The sequence below is a fragment of the Mirounga angustirostris genome, unplaced genomic scaffold, assembly GCF_029215605.1.
Source record: "Mirounga angustirostris isolate CCGP_5_RB_7025 unplaced genomic scaffold, mMirAng1.0.hap1 SCAF_2, whole genome shotgun sequence".
NCBI lineage: Eukaryota > Metazoa > Chordata > Mammalia > Carnivora > Phocidae > Mirounga > Mirounga angustirostris.
Genome location: NW_026991710.1, coordinates 143,958,993 through 143,978,214, shown reverse-complemented (window position 1 = coordinate 143,978,214; position 19,222 = coordinate 143,958,993). Strand labels below are relative to the sequence as shown.

The 19,222-nt window shown below is 36.0% G+C and overlaps 1 protein-coding gene across 12 annotated transcripts in view; it reads left to right on the top strand.

Annotated features, from left to right (window-relative positions):
* NEK1 (NIMA related kinase 1) overlaps nt 1-19,222 on the top strand; it is a 326,908-nt gene that overhangs the window by 146,994 nt on the left and 160,692 nt on the right. For all 12 annotated transcript variants that reach the window (XM_064585281.1, XM_064585280.1, XM_064585272.1 and 9 more), the window contains one exon: nt 1,922-2,074. In XM_064585281.1, coding sequence (XP_064441351.1) covers nt 1,922-2,074 — 153 coding nt within the window. The remainder of the gene's footprint in view (nt 1-1,921; nt 2,075-19,222) is intronic.

The window sequence follows — 19,222 nt, the reverse complement described above, 5'->3', positions numbered from 1 at the left end:
CTGGTTCCATACAAATTTTAGGATTATTTGTTCCATTTCTTTGAAAAAACTGGATGGTATTTTGATGGGGATTGCATTGAATGCGTAGATTGCCCTAGGTAGCATTGACATCTTCACAATATTTGTTCTTCCAATCCATGAGCATGGAACGTTTTTCCATTTCTTTGTGTCTTCCTCAATTTCTTTCATGAGTATTTTATAGTTTTCTGAGTACAGATCCTTTGTCTCTTTGGTTAGATTTATTCCTAGGTATCTTATGGTTTTGGGTGCAATTGTAAATGGGATCGACTCCTTAATTTCTCTTTCTTCTGTCTTGCTGTTGGTGTATAGGAATGCCTGGTCTAATGTGTTTTTAAGGCCAATGTTTCCTTATTGATTTTCTATCTAGATGATCTCTTCATTGATGAAAGTAGAATATTAAAGTCCCCTACTATTATTGTATTACCATCTCTTTATGTTTGTTAATATTTGCTTTATGTATTTAGGTCTCCCTATGTTGGATTCATTGATATTTATAGATGTTCTATCCTCTTGTTTTATGTATGTAATCATTATGTTATGCCCTTCATTGTCACTTGTTACAGTCTTTTAAAATCTTTTTTTTTTTTTTTGCTATAAATATTGCCACCTCAGCCTTCTTTATGTTTTCCGTTTGCATGGAATATCTTTTTCCAACCCTTCACTTCACTTGTCTCTGTGTGTCTTTAGGTCTAAAGTGGGTTTCTTGTAGGCAGCATATAAATGGGCCTTGTTTTTTAATCTATTCAACCACCCTATGTCTTTTGTTTGAAACATTTAGTTTATTTACATTAAAAATAGTTATTGATAGATATGTACTTATTGCCATTTACTTGATTGTTTTCTGTAGTTTGTAGTTCTTCTGTGTTCCTGTTTTCTCCTTTTGCTCTCTTCCCTTGTGATTTGGTGACTTCCCTTAGTGTCATGCTTATATTCCTTTCTCTTTATTTTTTCTGTACCTATATAGGTATTTGGTTTATAGGTACCATGAGGTTCATATATAACATCGTCTATATCTAGCAATCTGTTTTAAATTGAAGGTTTAAGCACATTCTCAAAGCACTGCGTTTTTTATCCCTTTCCCCAACATTTTGTTTCTGATGTCATGTTTTACATCTTACTATTTTGCTAATCTCTTGACTAATGATTGTCCTGCTCAGAGGGGAGCCTGCTTCTCTCTTGTCTCTGCTTGTGCTATCTCTGTCTCTCTCTCTCAAATAAATAAAATCTTTAAAAAGAAAAAAGAGGAGTTGGGTTCTTTATCTTCCTACTCTGCCATCTTGATCCTGCCCCCCACAATATTTTTTTAAGATTTTTTTCATTTATTTTAGAGAGGGTGTAGAGGGAGAAGGAGAGAAACCCAAGCAGACTTGGCACTGAGCCCAGAGTCGACACAGGGCTTGATCTCACAACCCTGAGCCAAAATCCAGAGTCAGATGCTTAACCAACTGAGCCCCCCTATAAGTATTTTAAAAGGCATTTATCTATATTTTTACTACTAATATTAGTAATATCATTCATCATTCATTCTTTCTATTATCATTTTCTGAAAGTCTTTTATTTTTTTAAATATTTTTTAAAAGATTATTTGAAAGAGAAAGAGAGAGTGAGCAGGGGGAGGGGCAGAGGGAGAGAAGCAAACTCCCCACCAAGCGCAGAGCCTGACCCGATCTCATTCTTATGACTCTGAGATCATGACCTGAGCCAAAATCGAGTCAGATGCTTAACCAACTGAGCCACCAGGGCACCTGAAATTCTTTTAAAGCATCATCAGCATATGTTCTTTGTGATAGGAGCTTTCTTTCTTGTGGTGTGTTCAATTGGATAGATCTTAAATCTGTTTTATAATACAGTAATAGTATGTTCTATCAGTGAAATTTGTTTTTTGTGTCTTTTTTTATAGAACATACAGTGGGAGAGGTTATTAAATTAGATCCTGGTGGATCTCCAAGAAAAGTCTGGGGGAGAAGCCCTACAGATTCAGTTCTAAAGATACTTGGAGAAGCTGAACTACAACTTCAGACAGAACTATTGGAAAACACAACTGTTAGAAGTGGTAAGCAGAAACAAAGGTGTTTTTCTGTACTAGAAGTAATGTTATTAAAATTCAAATTGTATTTTTTAAGATGTATTTAAGTGAATTATTTATGATAGATTATCTTTTTGTCATAATAATTTTCTAGTTAGGTGGAAAATAATTATATTTCTGGGGAGTTGTCTCAAAATTGTAGTCTTGAATTTTGACCTGACATAACCTGGATGGGATCTTAAAAGAAAAGGAAAAGGAAATGTGTTTAGGGTGAGCCAGAAAAGTAGAACAGTCAAAAAAACATCATTTTACATGAAGAAAGATAATAGGAGCAATGCATGTGGATTCTGGAATTAGGTTGAATAAATATATCTGTAGTAGTTATGACAGACATTATCCAAGGACTGGGGAGGATGAATTGTGAGGCAGGAGGAAAACATTTATATTCCCAAAGTATTGTGGGTCTTGGTATTACAGCTATGCATATGAAGAGTGTCCATGTATAAAATAGGTGTTTTTAGATTTTCAAGCCTTATTCAAATGAGAGGCTGAATATGGTTTTTCTTTTTTCAGAATTTTTGTCTAGACATGAATGTATGTCACTCCTATGTTCTCTCTCAGTCTCTTTTTTCCCTCTCTTGAACTCTATCTCTGTCAACTTTGTGCATACTTTTATCCTTGCCTTTTTCATGCAATATTATCACTTATTTATAAGTTTTCATTTGTGTCTGTCCTGAGAGCAAGGATGATCTTTTTACTCTTTGTAGCTTTACTGCTTAACACATAGTAGCAGGAAGAGCTAATTAGTGTTCCATAAATAGTTGGTAAATTGAAGTTAAAAAAAGTAAGACAAGTCATAAATTACTTCTCAGTTCCAGTTCTCTGAAGATGGATTACTTAAATATGGAGAATATTGAATATAGAGAATTATTGGAATTAGAGTGATGCTCACATTTGAAACTGACAAAAAATAACACAGGAGGTAAGGTTATTCACAGTGTGTATAAAGAAATTAGCCAGAGGCTCCCTGCTCGGCAGGGAGCCTGCTTCTGCCTCTGACCCTCCCCCCTCTCATGTGCTCTCTCTCTCTCATTCTCTCTGTCTCAAATAAATAAATAGAATCTTTAAAAAAAAAAAAGAAAAGAAATTAGCCAGATACTAATATGCCAGTGAGATAAACCTGTACACATATTATTAAAGTGTAAAAAGTAGATTCTTTTTTTTTTTTTTACTAAAGGTGAATCTACTAGCTATTAATCATTCTACCATTTTCTTTAAAAAAAAAAAGAAATTTGAAGAGATGTGTGTATAATTACTTGTTTGAAAAAAGGATAAGTACACAAAATGTGTGTATTTGTAATTAACTTTTTTTTTCCCCCCACGCTCTTGTGTTTGGAAATTGTGCAGTTGTATGGCAGACACTGATCAAAAACAAAAATACTAGTAACTTAATATTCTTACATCTTAGTCTGATCCTATTGTCAAAATGCCTCAGACTTTATTCAGGGAAAAAAAATGCCTCTGGGCTAAAACATTTTCAAAAATAATGATAAAAAATGGAGATTATTTTGTAATCTAAAGGTCCTTTATGTGTTTATCCTCATTAGAACTATTACTTTAAAAACATCAGATTCTGATTCCTTTTATGTAAAATCATTATTGCTTAAATATATATAATTTGGTATATAATAATACTTAGGCAATGTGAAAGCAGATCTTCTCCGTAGTCAAATAATTCATCTTCAGAGAATTGGAACTGAGAAGTAATTTATGACTTGTCTTACTTTTTTAACTTCAATTTGCCAACTATTTATGGAACACTAATTAGCTGTTCCTACTACTTAGTGTTAAACAGTGAAGCTACAAAGAGTAAAAAGATCATCCTTGCTCTCAGGACAGACACAAATGAAAACAAATAAATGATAATATTGCATGAAAAGGGCAAGAATAAAAGTATGCACAAAGTTAAGAGGTAGTGTAGAGATGTTTAAGTAACTAACTTTATCTTGGAAAAAGACTTCTTAGAGTTGTCATCATCTGCTCTCTTTAATTTTTCCCTAACTATATTTACTTAGAATATGCTCTGTGCAAGGATTTTAACACAAAGAAGTCACAGTTTCTTATCACTAGGAAATCAAATATGGCAAAATCTATGTTGGAAGTGTTGTGTGTGTAATGGTATGGAGCCACAGATTAGGAGGCTTTATGTTGTCAGTACTGTATAGTTTCATTAAGGATGATAAATAAGGTCCTTTGGGTCAGAGAAAGCCACAGAGAGAGCAAGTGATCTTGAGCTAGGCCAAAGATAAAGAGCTCAATGGGTAAATAAGGGAGAGAATGAAGTTCCAGGCAATACAAAATCCCAGTATATGCAAAGACAAAAAGGGTTTATTTAATATGTATGTGGGAGCAGCTTTATGCTGTAGAAGGAGAATGGGCTTTGGTCCAGTTCTGGTTCGATCACTTGCCCAGCAACCATGGGCAAGTTCCTCTGACTTTGACATTCAGTTTCTCCATGTGTAGAATGGAAACACTGTTATGAAGGATTGTTTTTGTGGATTTAATGAAGAACATAAAGGGTCTGCAATATTCTCTAGTCTTCCAATCTTTATGCCAGTTTCTCATCAATTTGATTGTCTTAAGTTCTTTTTGTAGTAGAAGGGCTCGTGAACAATACAACCAGAAATTTTGAATGTTTGTAGCAGTTTGTCTTAAGATTTTCTTCTTCTTTTTTTTTTTTTAAGATTTATTTATTTATTATTTGAAAGAGAGTGCGGGGTGGGGAGGGAGAGAGAGAATCTCAAGCAGCCTCCCCACTGAGCACTGACCCTCATGCAGGGCTCAGTCTCATGACCCTGAGATCATGACCAGAGCCAAAATCAAGAGTTGGATGCCTAACCAACTGAGCCATCCAGCTGCCCCTTAAGACTTTATTCTTGAAGGTCAGTTTGGCTGAATATAAATCCTTGGCTTACATTTCCATTCCTTGAATGTTTTATTATATAAAACTCCATAGTATTCTGGCATAAAGCATAGCTATCAGAAATCTGATGACAATCTTATTTTCTTTTTGCTTGGATACTCAAAGGATATCTTTCTTTTTCCTTAAAGTTTTTAAAAATATATTTTTCTAGTAGGTGCTGTGTTTTTTTTTTAAGATTTTACTTATTTGACACAGAGAGATAATGAGAGGGAACACAAGCAGGGGAGAGCAGGAGAGTGAGAAGCAGGCTTCCCACAGAGCAGGGAGCCAGATGCGGGGCTCGATGCCAGGACCCCGGGATCACGACCTGAGCTGAAGGCAGATGCTTAACGACTGAGCCACTCAGGCGCCCCTGTTTTTTTTTTCTTTTCTAATAGTTAATTTGTTTTAGAGTAATCTGTGGTTCATAGCAATATTGAATAGAAAGGACAGTTTCATTATATCCCCTCCTCTGACATATACACAGCCTCCCAGCCATCAATATCCCTTCTCCCGAGTGGTGCATTTGTTAAAATTGATGAACCAACATTGACACATTATGATCATCCCAAATCCATGGTAGACATTAAAGTATACTCTTGGTGTTATACTTTCCATGGGTTTTGACAAATATATAATGATACGTATCCACCATTATAATATCATACAAAACAGTTTACTGCCCTAAAAAAATCTCTGTGTTCCTCCCTCCTCTTGAACTCCTAGCAACCACTGATCTTTATACTGTCTTATTAGTTTTGCCTTTTCTAGAATGTCATGGTTGGAATCATACAATATGTAATCTCTTCAGACTGCTTCTTCAGTTAGTAAAAGGCATTTACATTTCCTCCATGTCTTTTCATCATATGATACCTCATTTTTTTTTAGTGCCGAATAATATTGCATTGTAGGGATATACCACAGTTTGTTTATGTAGATAGTTATTCAGTAGGTGTCATTCACCGATTGAAAGACATCTTTTTTTTTTAACCCGTTCTTTTATTTTTTATTTTTTATTTTTTTTAAATTTTATTATGTTATGTTAGTCACCATACAATACATCATTGGTTTTTGATGTGGTGATCCACGATCCATTGTTTTCGTATAACACTCAGTGCTCCATGCAGTACGTGCCCTTCTTAATACCCATCACCAGGCTAACCAATCCCCCCTCCCCCCTCCCCTCTAAAACCCTGTTTGTTTCTCAGAGTCCATAGTCTCTCATGGTTCATCTCTCCCTCCAATTCCCCCCCCCCATTTTTCCCTTCCTTCTCCTAATGTCCTCCATGTACTTCCTTATGTTCCATAAATAAGTGAAACCATATGATAATTGACTTTCTCTGCTTGACTTATTTCACTTAGCATAATCTCCTCCAGTCCCATTCATGTTGATGTAAAAGTTGGGTATTCATCTTTTCTGATGGCTGAGTAATATTCCATTGTATATATGGACTACATCTTCTTTATCCATTCATCTCGGCTCTTTCCACAGTTTGGCTATTGCGGACATTGCTGCTATGAACATTGGGGTGCATATGGCCCTTCTTTTCACTACGTCTGTGTCTTTGGGGTAAATACCCAGCGGTGCAATTGCTGGGTCATAGGGTAGCTCTATTTTTAAATTTTTGGGAACCTCCACACTGTTTTCCAAAGTGGCTGTACCAACTTGCATTCCCACCAACAGTTTAAGAGGGTTCCCCTTTCTCCGCAACCTCTCCAACATTTGTTGTTTCTTTCCCTGTCCATTTTTGCCATTCTAACTGGTGTGAGGTGGTATCTCAGTGTGGTTTTGATTTGGATTTCCCTGATGGCTAATGATGATGAACATTTTTTCATGTGTCTGTTAGCCATCCAAGCCTCACTCAAAAATGTCTTCTTCAGAGAGGTGTCTTTTCATATCTTCTGCCCACTTTGTGACTTGATTATTTGTTTTTTGGGTGTTGAGTTTGAGAAGTTCTTTATAGATCTTGGATACCAGCCCTTTATCTGTAGTGTCATTTGCAAATATCTTCTCCCATTCTGTGGGTTGCCTCTTTGTTTTGTTGACTGTTTCCTTTGCTGTGCAGAAGCTTTTTATCTTGATGAAGTCCCAAAAGTTCATTTTTGCTTTTGTTTCACTAGCTTTTGGAGATGTATCTTGAAAGAAGTTGCTGTGGCCGATGTCAAAGAGGTTACTGCCTATGTTCTCTTCTAGGATTTTGATGGATTCCTGTCTCACATTGAGGTCTTTCATCCACTTTGAGTTTATCTTTGTGAATGGTGTTAGAGAATGGTCGAGTTTCATTCTTCTGCATGTGGCTGTCCAATTTTCCCAGCACCATTTATTGAAAAGACTGTCTTTTTCCATTGCATGTTTTTTCCTGCTTTGTCAAAGATTATTTGACCATAGAGTTGAGGGTCCATTTCTGGGCTCTCTATTCTGTTCCATTGGTCAATATGTCTATTTTTGTGCCAGTACCATGCTGTCTTGGTGATCACAGCTTTGTAATATAGCTTGAAATCTGACAACGTGATGCCCCCAGCTTTGTTTTTCTTTTTCAACATTTCCTTGGCAATTCGGGGTCTTTTCTGATTCCATACAAATTTTAGGATTGTTTGTTCCAGCACTTTGAAAAATGTCATTGGAATTTTGATTGGGATGGCATTGAAGGTACAGATTGCTCTGGGTAGCATAGACTATTTAACAATGTTTATTCTTCTGATTCCTGATGGAATCTTCTGATTCCATTCTGAGCATGGAATATTTTTCCATCTTTTTGTGTCTTCTTCAATTTCTTTCATGAGTGTTCTGTAGAGTATAGATCCTTTACCTCTGGTTAGGTTTATTCCAAGGTATCTTATGGTTTTTGGTGCTATTGTAAATGGAATCATTTCTCTAATTTCTCTTTCTACAGTTGCATTGTTAGTGTATAAGAAAGCAACTGATTTCTGTGCATTGATTTTGTATACTGCCTCATTACTGGATTGCTGGATGAGTTCCAGTAATTTGGGGGTGGAGTCTTTTGGGTTTTCCACATAAAGTATCATGTCGTCTGCGAAAAGAGAGAGTTTGACTTCTTCTTTGCCAATTTGAATACCTTTATTTCTTTTTGTTGTCTGATTGCTGTTGCTAGGACTTCTAGTACTATGTTGAACAGTAGTGGTGGGAGTGGGCACCCTTGACGTGTTCCTGATCTTAAGGGAAAGGCTCTCAGCTTTTCCCCGTTGAGGATGATATTTGCTGTAGGTTTTTCATAGATGGATTTTATGAGCTTGAGGAATGTTCCCTCTATCCCTATACTCTGGAGAGTTTTAATCAGGAAAGGATGTTGTACTTTGTCAAATGCTTTTTCTGCATCAATTGAGAGGACCATATGGTTCTTCTCCCTCCTCTTATTAATGTGTTCTATCACATTGATTGATTTGCGAATGTTGAACCACCCTTTCATCCCGGGGATAAATCCCACTTGGTCGTGGTGGATGATCCTTTTAATGTATTGTTGGATCCTATTAGCTAGGATTTTGTTGAGGATTTTGGAATCCATATTCATCAGGGGTATCAGTCTGAAATTCTCCTTTTTGATGGGGTCTTTGCCTGGTTTGGGGATTAAGGTAATGCTGGCCTCATAGAATGAGTTTGGAAGTTTTCCTTCTGTTTCTATTTTTTGAAACAGCTTCAGTAGAATAGGTATTATTTCTTCTTTGAATGTTTGGTAGAATTCCCCAGGGAATCCATCAGGCCCTGGACTTTTGTTTTTGGGGAGGTTGTTTTTTTGTTGTTGTTGTTTTTAAATTTTTTTATTGTTATGTTAATCCCCATACATCACTAGTTTTAGATGTAGTGTTCCATGATTCATTGTTTGTGCATAACACCCAGTGCTCCATGCAGAATGTGCCCTCCTCAATACCCACCACCAGGCTAACCCATCCTCCCACCCCCCTCCCCTCTAGAACCCTCAGTTTGTTTTTCAGAGTCCATCGTCTTTCATGGTTCGTCTACCCCTCCGATTTCCCCCCCTTCATTCTTGGGGAGGTTTTTGATCACTGCTTCAATCTTGTTACTGGTTATTGGCCTATTCAGGTTTTCAATTTCTTCCTGCTTCAGTCTTGGCAGCTTATAGGTTTCCAGGAAGGCCTCCATTTCATCCAGATTGCTCAGTTTATTGGCATATAGTTGTTGATAATAATTTCTAATAATTGTTTCTATTTCCTTGGTGTTAGTCATGATTTCTCCCCTTTCATTCATAATTTTATTAATTTGGGTCCTTTCTCTTTTCTTTTGGATAAGTCTGGCCAGTGGTTTATCAATCTTATTAATTCTTTCAAAGAACCAACTTCTAGTTTCATTGATCTGATCTACTGTGTTTCTGGTTTCTAATTCATTGATTTCTGCTCTAATTTTAATTATTTCTCTTCTAATGCGTGGCTTAGGCTTCGTTTGTTGCTTTTTCTCTAGTTCTTTAAGGTGTAGAGTTAGTTGGTGAATTCGGGATTTTTCTATTTTTTTTTTTAAAGATTTTATTTATTTATTTGAGAGAGAGAGAATGAAAGACAGAGAGCATGAGAGGGAGGAGGGTCAGAGGGAGAAGCAGACTCCCTGCCGAGCAGGGAGCCCAATGCGGGACTTGATCCCGGGACTCCAGGATCATGACCTGAGCCGAAGGCAGTCGCTTAACCAATTGAGCCCCCCAGGTGCCCCGGGATTTTTCTATTTTTTGAGTGAGGCTTGGATGGCTATGTATTTCCCCCTTAGGACCGCCTTTGCAGTATCCCATAGGTTTTGGACCAATGTGTTTTTGTTCTCATTGATTTCCATGAATTGTTTAAGTTCTTCTTTGATTTCTTGGTTGACCCAAACATTCTTGAGCAGAGTGGTCTTTAGCGTCCAAGTGTTTGAATTTCTGCCAAATTTTTTCTTGTGATTGAGTTCCAGTTTTAGAGCATTGTGGTCTGAGAATATGCAGGGAATAATCTCAATCTTTTGGTATCGGTTGAGACCTGATTTGTGACCCAGTATATATGGTCTATTCTGGAGAAAGTTCCATGTGCGCTCAAGAAGAATGAGTATTCTTTTGTTTTAGGATGGAATGTTCTGTAAATATCTATGAGGTCCATCTGGTCCAATGTATCATTCAAAGATCTTGTTCTTTTGTTGATTTTCTGCTTAGATGATCTGTCCATTGCTGAGAGTGGAGTATTGAGGTCTCCTACAATTAACGTATTGTTATCAATATGACTCTTTATTTTGGCTAACAGTTGGCTTATATATAAATGGCTGCTCCCATGTTGGGGGCATAGATATTTACAATTGTTAGATCTTCTTGTTGGATAGACCCTTTAAGAATGATATAGTGTCCTTCTTTGTCTCTTATTACAGACTTTACTTTAAAATCTAATTTGTCTGATATAAGAATTGCTACCCCAGCTTTCTTTTGAGGTTCGCTGGCATGGAAGATGGATCTCCATCCCTTCACTTTCAGTCTGGATGTATCTTTAGGTTCAAAATGAGTCTCTTGTAGACAGCGTATGGATGGGTCCTGTCTTTTTATCCAATCTGCAACCCTGTGCCGTTTTATGGGGGCGTTTAGGCCATTCACGTTGAGAGTGATTATTGAAAGATATGAATTAATTGTCACCATGTTGCCTGTGAAGACGTTGTTTTTATAGATTGTCCCTGTAAATTTCTGTTGTATATCACTCTTGGGGTCTTTCTCCTTTTATAGAACCCCCCTTAATATTTCTTGCAGGGCTGGCTTAGTGGTCACATATTCTTTCAGTTTCTGCCGGTTGTGGAAGCTCTGCATCTCTCCATCTGTTCTAAATGAAAGCCTTGCCGGATAAAGTATTCTTGGCTGCATGTTCTTCTCATTTAGTACCCTGAATATGTCTTGCCAGGCCTTTCTGGCTTGCCAGGTCTCTGTGGATAGGTCTGACATTATTCTGATGTTCCTCCCTCTGTACGTAAGGAATCTCTTCCCCCTAACTGCCCTTAAGATGGTTTCCTTGGTTCTAAGATTTGCAAGTTTTACTACTACATGCCGGGGTGTTGGCCTGTTTTCCTTGATCTTAGGAGTGGTCCTCTCTGCCTCTAAGACTCGAATGTTTATTTCATTTCCCAGATTAAGGAAGTTCTCAGCTACGATTTGCTCAAATACATCTTCTAGCCCTCTCTCTCTCTCCACTCCCTCCGGGATTCCAATTATTCTGACATTGGAACGCTTTAGGGTGTCACTTATTTCTCTGATTCTATTTTCATGGATTCTGAGTTGTTTTTCCCTGGCCGCCTCTTTTCCCTTTTTATCTATTATATTGTCTTCCAGGTTGCTTATTTTCTCTTATGCCTCAGTTACCCTAGCTGTTAGATTATCTGGATTGGATTGGATCTCATTGATAGCATTTTTTTGAAAGACATGTTGATTGAGTCCGAGTTTCGGCAATTATGAATAAAACTGCTATAAACATCTGTGGGCAGGTTTTTGTTTAGACATAAGATTTCACCTCATTTGAGTAAATACCAAGCAACATGAATGCTGGATCATGTGGTAACAGTATATTTAGTTTTGTAATAAACTGCCAAGCTGTCTTCCAAAGTGGCTTTCCTTTTTGCATTCCCATCAGAAATGAATGAGAGTTCCTGTTACTCCACATCCTCAGCACCATTTGGTGTTGTCATTTGTTTGGATTTTAGCCATTGTATTAGATGTGCAGTGGTATCACGTTGTTTTAATTTGCAATTCCCAAATGGCATATGATGTAGAGCATTTTTTCATATGCCTATTTGCCATCTGTATTCGTCTTTGGTGAGGCATCTGTTCAGATCTTTAGTCCATTTTTAAATTGGGTTTTTCAGGTTTTTTTAATTGTTGAGTTTTAAGAGTTCTTTGTATGTTTTGGTTAACAGTGCTTTAAGTCTTTCTGTCTTTTGCAGATATTATCTTACAGTCGGTGGCTTGTCTTCTCATTTTCTTGACAGTATCTTTCATAGAACAGAACTTTTAAATTTTAGTGAAGTCCAGCTTATTCTCACTTTGATGGATTGTGCCTTTGGTAGTATATCTAAAAAGTTATTGCCAAACTCAAGGTCATCTGGATTTTCTTCTGTGTTATCTTCTAGGGGTTTTAATAATTTTGCATTTTACATCTAGGTCTGTGTTCGATTTTGAGTTCATTTTTGTGAATGGTGTTAGGTCTGTGTCTAGATAAGTTTTGGGGGAAGGAAGGGCTGGGATGTCCAGATGTTCCAGTACCATTTATTGTAGAGAGTGTCTTTTCTCCATTGAATTGCCTTTGCTTTTTTGTTAAAGATCAGTTGACTGTATTTATATGGGTCTCTTTCTAAGTTGTGTTCTGTTTCATTGATCTATTTGTTCTTTAACCATTAGCATACTGTCTTGATTACTATAGCTTTATATTAAGTCTTGGAGTTGGGTGGTATCATTCCTTGAACTGTGTTCTCCTTCAATACTGTGTTGGCTTCTCTGGGTCTTCTGTCTCTTCACGTAAACTTTTAGAATCAGTTTGTTGATATCTGCAAAATAACTTGCTTGGGATTTTGACTGGGATTGCATTGAATCCATAGATCAAATTGAGAAGGACTGACATCTTGACAGTATTGAGTCTTCCTATCCATGAACATGGAATATCTCTTTACTTAATTCTTCTTTGATTTTTTTCATTTGAGTTTTGTAGTTTTTCTTATCATAGTGTGCCTTTTTAATATGTGGTCTCCAGTCTTCCCCCCACCCCAATTTTAGGAAAGTGTTATTGAATTATAGTTTTTCTAGTTTTCTGTTCCTTAAGTCTATTTCAGGAACTTCTACTATTTATATTTTTCATCTTTCTCTAATATTTCTCACTTTCTCTTAAAATCTTTTTCTCACTTTATTTAAAAGAGTTTATCAGAGAAGGAGAGAGGCCGGCAGGCAGAGGGAGAAGCAGGCTCCCTGCTGAACAAGGAGCCTGATGTGGGCTTCAGTCCCAGGACCCTGGGATCATGACCTGAGCCAAAGGCAGAGGCTTAACTGACTGAGCCACCCAGGCATCCCTCTCACTTTCTAATTAATTTTTTTTTCTCCTGTTCACCTTTAATAGCTCTTAAGACATTTTATGTTTTGTTTAGATGATCTTATGTTTATTCTAGGATATTTATTTATAAGATTTTTTCTTTTATTCTAGTCTTTAATTCTATCAACCGCCTCATTTCTGATTATTTTCTCATTGTAATTTATATTCTCTAAAGTCTAATGTCCTCTATATTCTCTCATGTCACCTAGATTTGGTTTAGATGTTATGGGTATATGGTTCTGCTATCCTGTTTTTTTGTTTTGTTTTGTTTTGTGCAGGGATTGAGGGAAATTAAAAAAATAGCGTTCTTCGCTATCTTCTTTAGAATTTCTTCATTTGTCTTTAAATATTTGATCCATGCATGTTGCTGTAAAACTTGTTCTCACAACCCTAAATAGGTTATAATTTTAGGGTTTTTTGTGGGTTTTAATTATATATGGCAGTGGTTCTCAAGTGAGGGTGATTCTGCTCACAGAGGATACTTGGCATTGTTGGGAAACATTTTTGGTTATCAACTGGGAAGGATACTATAGGTATCTAGTAGGTAGAGGCCAAAGAAGCTGGTAAATCTTCTACAATGCATATTGTAACAAGTGCTGTCCAAACCAAAGTTAGGAAACACCAGTCTTTGGGGACATTACTCTACTTCTTACTCTGTTTTGTTCTTATAACTTGGACAGAATTCAACAATGATCCTTTATTATTTTCATATGAAATTAGTCTTAATAAACTTCTAGGAGAGTAGGGGGTGTCAAAATAGCTTTTCTAACTTCATAGTTTAGAGCTTCCTTTGTTATTTTCATTAAGTGTTTTAAAATTATAGCCTTGTAGTTTCTGAGCTCTTCTGTCTCTGCTCCTTTCCCCTACTTTTTCTTTCCTTTGTTTCTATTATCCCTGCACAGATCAATTTGGATTCTCCTACCAGCAATTTCTCCTGAGTGTGAGGCTTGGTGTTAGAAGGGAACTTCAACTGGTTAGTTTTGAGAATCTCAGACCCAGACTTCCCCAACCTTTCTGACTTCTCCATTGACCCCTTTCATTTACTTGCAAATTAAAATGTATAAAAACTATTCCCATTTCATCTGCTTTTCTTAAACTGACTCATCATGCTTTCTTGTGATTACCTGCTGGCTCTTTTGGGGGGTTCTTCTGATTTAGGGTCTGTCAGGTGCCCTTCTGTTTCCCTCTTTTGTACAGATGCTTTTACTGCCTGAGTTTGAAGGCTGTCAGTGATTTGTCCCCATTCACATGTAATTGGGAGTTTTGTGAGGATACCTTCTCACCTAGATTTGGTTTAGATGTTATGGGTATATGGTTCTGCTATCCTGTTTTTTGTTTTGTTTTGTTTTGTGCAGGGATTGAGGGAAATTAAAAAAATAGCGTTCTTTGCTATCTTCTTTAGAATTTCTTCATTTGTCTTTAAATATTTGATCCATGTATGTTGCTGTAAAACTTTTTCTCACATTTGACTGTTCTTTCCTTCTAAATATGTAATACCTACAACCACTGCTGGGGAAAATAACTCATGAGAGATGCTCACTTATGATTTTCCCTTTTTTGTAAGGTGCTTGGGTGTTTGGGTATCAAAGTTTTGCTGACATTATAATACAAGCTGGGGAATATTCCCTTTTTTCCTATCTTCTGGAAAACTTTTTAAAAAATTAGTATTATTTTTTCCTTGAGTATTTGGAAGAATTCAACTATGAAGCCACAGGGACTTGGAGTTATCTCTGTAAGAAGATTTCAATTATGGATTCAATTTATGTTGTAATTTCTTGTGGCTATTTAGATTATTTATAAATACTTTGCATTTAATTTGCTAACATTTTGGAGTCTTTCTAGTTGTCTTTTTGTTATTGCTGTCTAGTTTCATTGTATTGTGATCACAGAACATCATACCATGCGTGATTTTCATCTTGAAATTTTGGAAACTTGCTTTATTGCCCAACTTACGGTCTGTTTTGGTAAATGTTTCATATGTACTTGAAAAGTTATTGGGTGTGTATGTATGTTCTTTGTCAAGTTGTTTAATTATTATATTCAAATCTATATTTTTACTATTTTCATTTGGTTGTATCAATTACTGAAAGAAGAATGTTAAAATCTCCAGGTGGATTTGTGTCATTTTCTCCTTACAGATTTTTGCTACTTGAGCTAAGTTATTTAGTGTATAACAATTTAAATTGTGTAGGGTTTGTTTAGATTGTTGCATTATATTGTTCAGGTGTTTGCATTGACCTTTTTATACATCTTCCTGTTGTATTGACCATTTTTATTATTATGACATAATAAATTTATCTCTAGTAACATTACTTCTTTAAAGTCTACTTTATTTCATATTATATAGCTATAGCATTTTTTTGGTTAATGTTTGCTTGTTATACTTTTTCTGTATCTTCTTTTAATTTCTATGATTCCTTATGTTTATATGTTTCTCTTATCTCAAGTCCAACCTGACCATCTTTGTCTTTTCATCTATTTAATTTATTCATGCATTAATATAATTACTGATATGGTTTGCTCTTTAGACTGTGTACAGTCTTGCTGTGTGTTTTTATCTATCCCATCTGTACTGTTTCTTTATTCTTGTATTTAATTTTTTTTTTTAAAGATTTTATTTATTTATTTGACAGAGAGAGACACAGCGAGAGAGGGAACACAAGCAGGGGGAGTGGGAGAGGGAGAAGCAGGCTCCCCTCAGAGCAGGGAGCCCGATGCGGGACTCGATCCCAGGACCCTGGGATCATGACCTGAGCTGAAGGCAGTCGCTTAACCAACTGAGCCACCCAGGCGCCCCTCTTGTATTTAATTTTTTTCCCTCTTTTTACTAGTCAAGCATTTTATTTTTCTCTATACATTATTCATTTACTCTTTTGTTGTGATCCTAAAGATTACAAATTGTATCCTTAATTCTACCATAATGCTCATTCAGATCTACCTTGAGTATTTATATTGCTTCTCAAACCATGTATGAGCCTTTTAACAATATTACACTATCCCCTCTAACCCTTTGGCTTATTACATACTTTACTATCATATATCTTATATAGCTCACAAGGCATTATTTTTTTTTTAATTTTATTATGTTATGTTAATCACCATACTTTACATCATTCGTTTTTGATGTAGTGTTCCATGATTCATTGTTTGCGTATAACACCCAGTGCTCCATGCAGTACATGCCCTCTTTAATACCCATCACCAGGCTAACCCATCCCCCCACTCCCTCCCCTCTAGAACCCTCAGTTTGTTTCTCAGAGTCCATAGTCTCTCATGGTTCGTCTCCCCCTCCGATTCCCCCCCCTTTATTTTACCCTTCCTACTATCTTCTTTTTTTTTAACATATAATGTATTATGTGTTTCAGAGGTACAGGTCTGTGATTCAACAGTCTTACACAGTTCACAGCGCTCACCATTGCATTGGGGAGGATATATGCAACGGTGAGCTCACAAGGCATTATTATGCTAAGCAATCAATATTCATTTACATTTACCCACATTTTATTCTTTACAATGTTCATTATTCCTTCCTGAGATTATATACTTCCATTTGATATCTTTTTCCTTTAAACTGCCTTTAGCATTTCCTGTAGTGCAGATCTGCCCTGTATAAATTCTTTCAGCTTTGGTTTGTCTGAAAAGATCTTTATTTCACCTCTAGCTTTAAGGAATATTTTCAGTATACTAAATGCTAAATAGGTAGGGTTTTTTAAGGGGGGGATTGTTTTTGCTTTATTTCATTTTGTTCTTTGTACTTTAAAGGTGTCATTATATTTTCTTCTGGCAATCCATAATTATGTGTCTTATTTTTGTTCCTTTGAAAGCAATATGTTTTTCTTCAAGCTTTTTTAGTAGTATTTCTTTGATTTTCAACAATTTTACCATGATATGCGTAGATGTAGTTTCCTTTGTCTTTAACCTGCTTTAGGTTTTTTCAGCTTCTTAAACCTAGAGGTTGATGTGTTTTTTTCAATTTGGGGAAGATTACATTCATTAGATCTTTCTATATTCTGCCCAATTATTTCTCTTTTTCTTTTTGGACTCTAGTTACACATATGCTAGACCTTTTGAATTTATCATGTTTCTTATGGTCTTTTTTGCTTTTTAAATATTTTCTTCCTTTTTGCTTTGGTATGAATACAGGCATACCTCTGAGATATTGTGGGTTCAGTTCCAGACCACTACAGTAAAGCAAATATCACAATAAAGCAAGTCAAATGAATTTTTTGGTTTCCTGGTGCATATAGAAGTTATGTTTACACTATACTCTAATCTGTTAAGTGTATAATAGCATTCTGTCTAAAAAAGCAATGTACATACCTTAATTTAAAAGTACTTTATTGCTAAAAAATACTAACCATCATCTGAGCTTTCAGCAAGTCATCATCACTGATCACAGATCACCATAACAAATATAATAATAATGAAAAAGTGAAATATTGCTATTACCAAAATGCAACAGAGACACAAAGTGAGTGAATGCTATTGGAAAGGTGGCACGAAAAGACTTGCTTAATGCAGGGTTGCCATCAACTTCCATTTGTAAAAGAAACAATTATCTGTAAAATGGAGTAAAACAAGGTATGCCAGCATTTCTATTGATCTGTCATTTCATTAACTCCGTCTTCTGCCATCTCTAACCTTCTGCTGTCTCCAAATGAATCCCAGTGAGTTCATAATATCAAATATTGCATTTTTCAATGCTAGAATGCCCATTTAATATTCTTTTATAGATTTCAGTTCTCTCTTGAAAATGCCCGTAGATTTATCCCTTTGGCCCATCTCTTCCTCTTTTTTCTTGAACATATTGATCAGAGTTAGTTTAAAGTACCTATCTGATAAATTTAATATCTGAGGTATCTATGTATGTTTCTATTATTATCTGTTTGTTTCTGTTGTCTCTGTTTTTCTTGGTTTTCAGTCATTTTGGTTTTTTTTTTTATAAACCATGCTTTATGAGAGAAGTCAATAAACTTCTATAAATTGTGAGATTATAGCTATTTTAGGCTTTGTGAACCTATGATCCATATTCTTCATTTAAAATTTTTCTACAGGGGTGCTTGGGTGGCTCAGTCATTTAAGCGTCTGACTCTTGGTTTCAGCTCAGGTCATGATCTTGTGGTCGGGAGATCAAGCCCCGCTTTGCACTCCGTGCTCAGTGCAGAGTTTCAGATTCTCATTCCCTCCCCTCTGCTCCTCCCTGTGCTCACGCGAGTGCATGCGCGTGCCCTCTCTCTCTCTCTAAAATAAATCTTTAAAAAAATTTTTTTCTACAGCACTTTAAAAATGTAAAAACCATTTTTAGCTCATAGACTATATAAAACCAGGACACAGGTTATAATTTTCATACTTGTGTTTTACAATATTTGTTTGGAAATGACAGACATTGTGGTTGAAAAATTTAATAGCCTCAGGATAATGTTATCTTTCTTCAAAGATTAGATTTTCTTCTTAAAACTAAATAATACCATCAGATTACCTTGATACTGTTGATGTTTGTATTAGACTTTTGTTATGGTGTGTTTGCTTGTTTTTGTAGTTTTTAACTTATTTCAACATGTAGCCCTTATTCCGATGCCTTGATCTTTCTGAGATCTCAACTAAAAGTTTATGGTGTTTACCAAGTCTCCCTATACATCTGTGGGGCTTGATCTCCAGTCTGTCTCCCAAATATCACCCAAGTACTCAAATCTTTCCTCAGCATTTTATTCTCCTAGCTCCTATTACCTGCTGATTTTCTTGGAGTATTGCTTTATGCATGCATAGTTTAGTAGTAAGCCAAAAATAGAGGGGATTTTTTTGTTGTTGTTTTATCCTTGTTAGAGGACTTTTGCATAGATTTAAGGGTTGCTTATTGATGGCTTACTCTTTTCCATGATTTTGTCATTCAAGTCTGAGTCACTTCTAACCTGTAAGACTGTTGCTTTCTGCTTGTAATCTACTTGCCTGTGCTGATATTTAGAAAATGCCCTCAGAGAAAAGCTGGGATGAAGTCGAGCTCATCTCATGTGTTTACCTTCTCTCAGTTGAAGTCCATTAGTCCTTGCCTACATCATTTATTCTCCAGTGATTCCATACAGTTTTTTAAATGTACTTTTTGTCTATCATTTCTACTTATTTTTAGTGGGAGATTAATTCAATATGAGTTACATTATCATGGCCAGGAACAA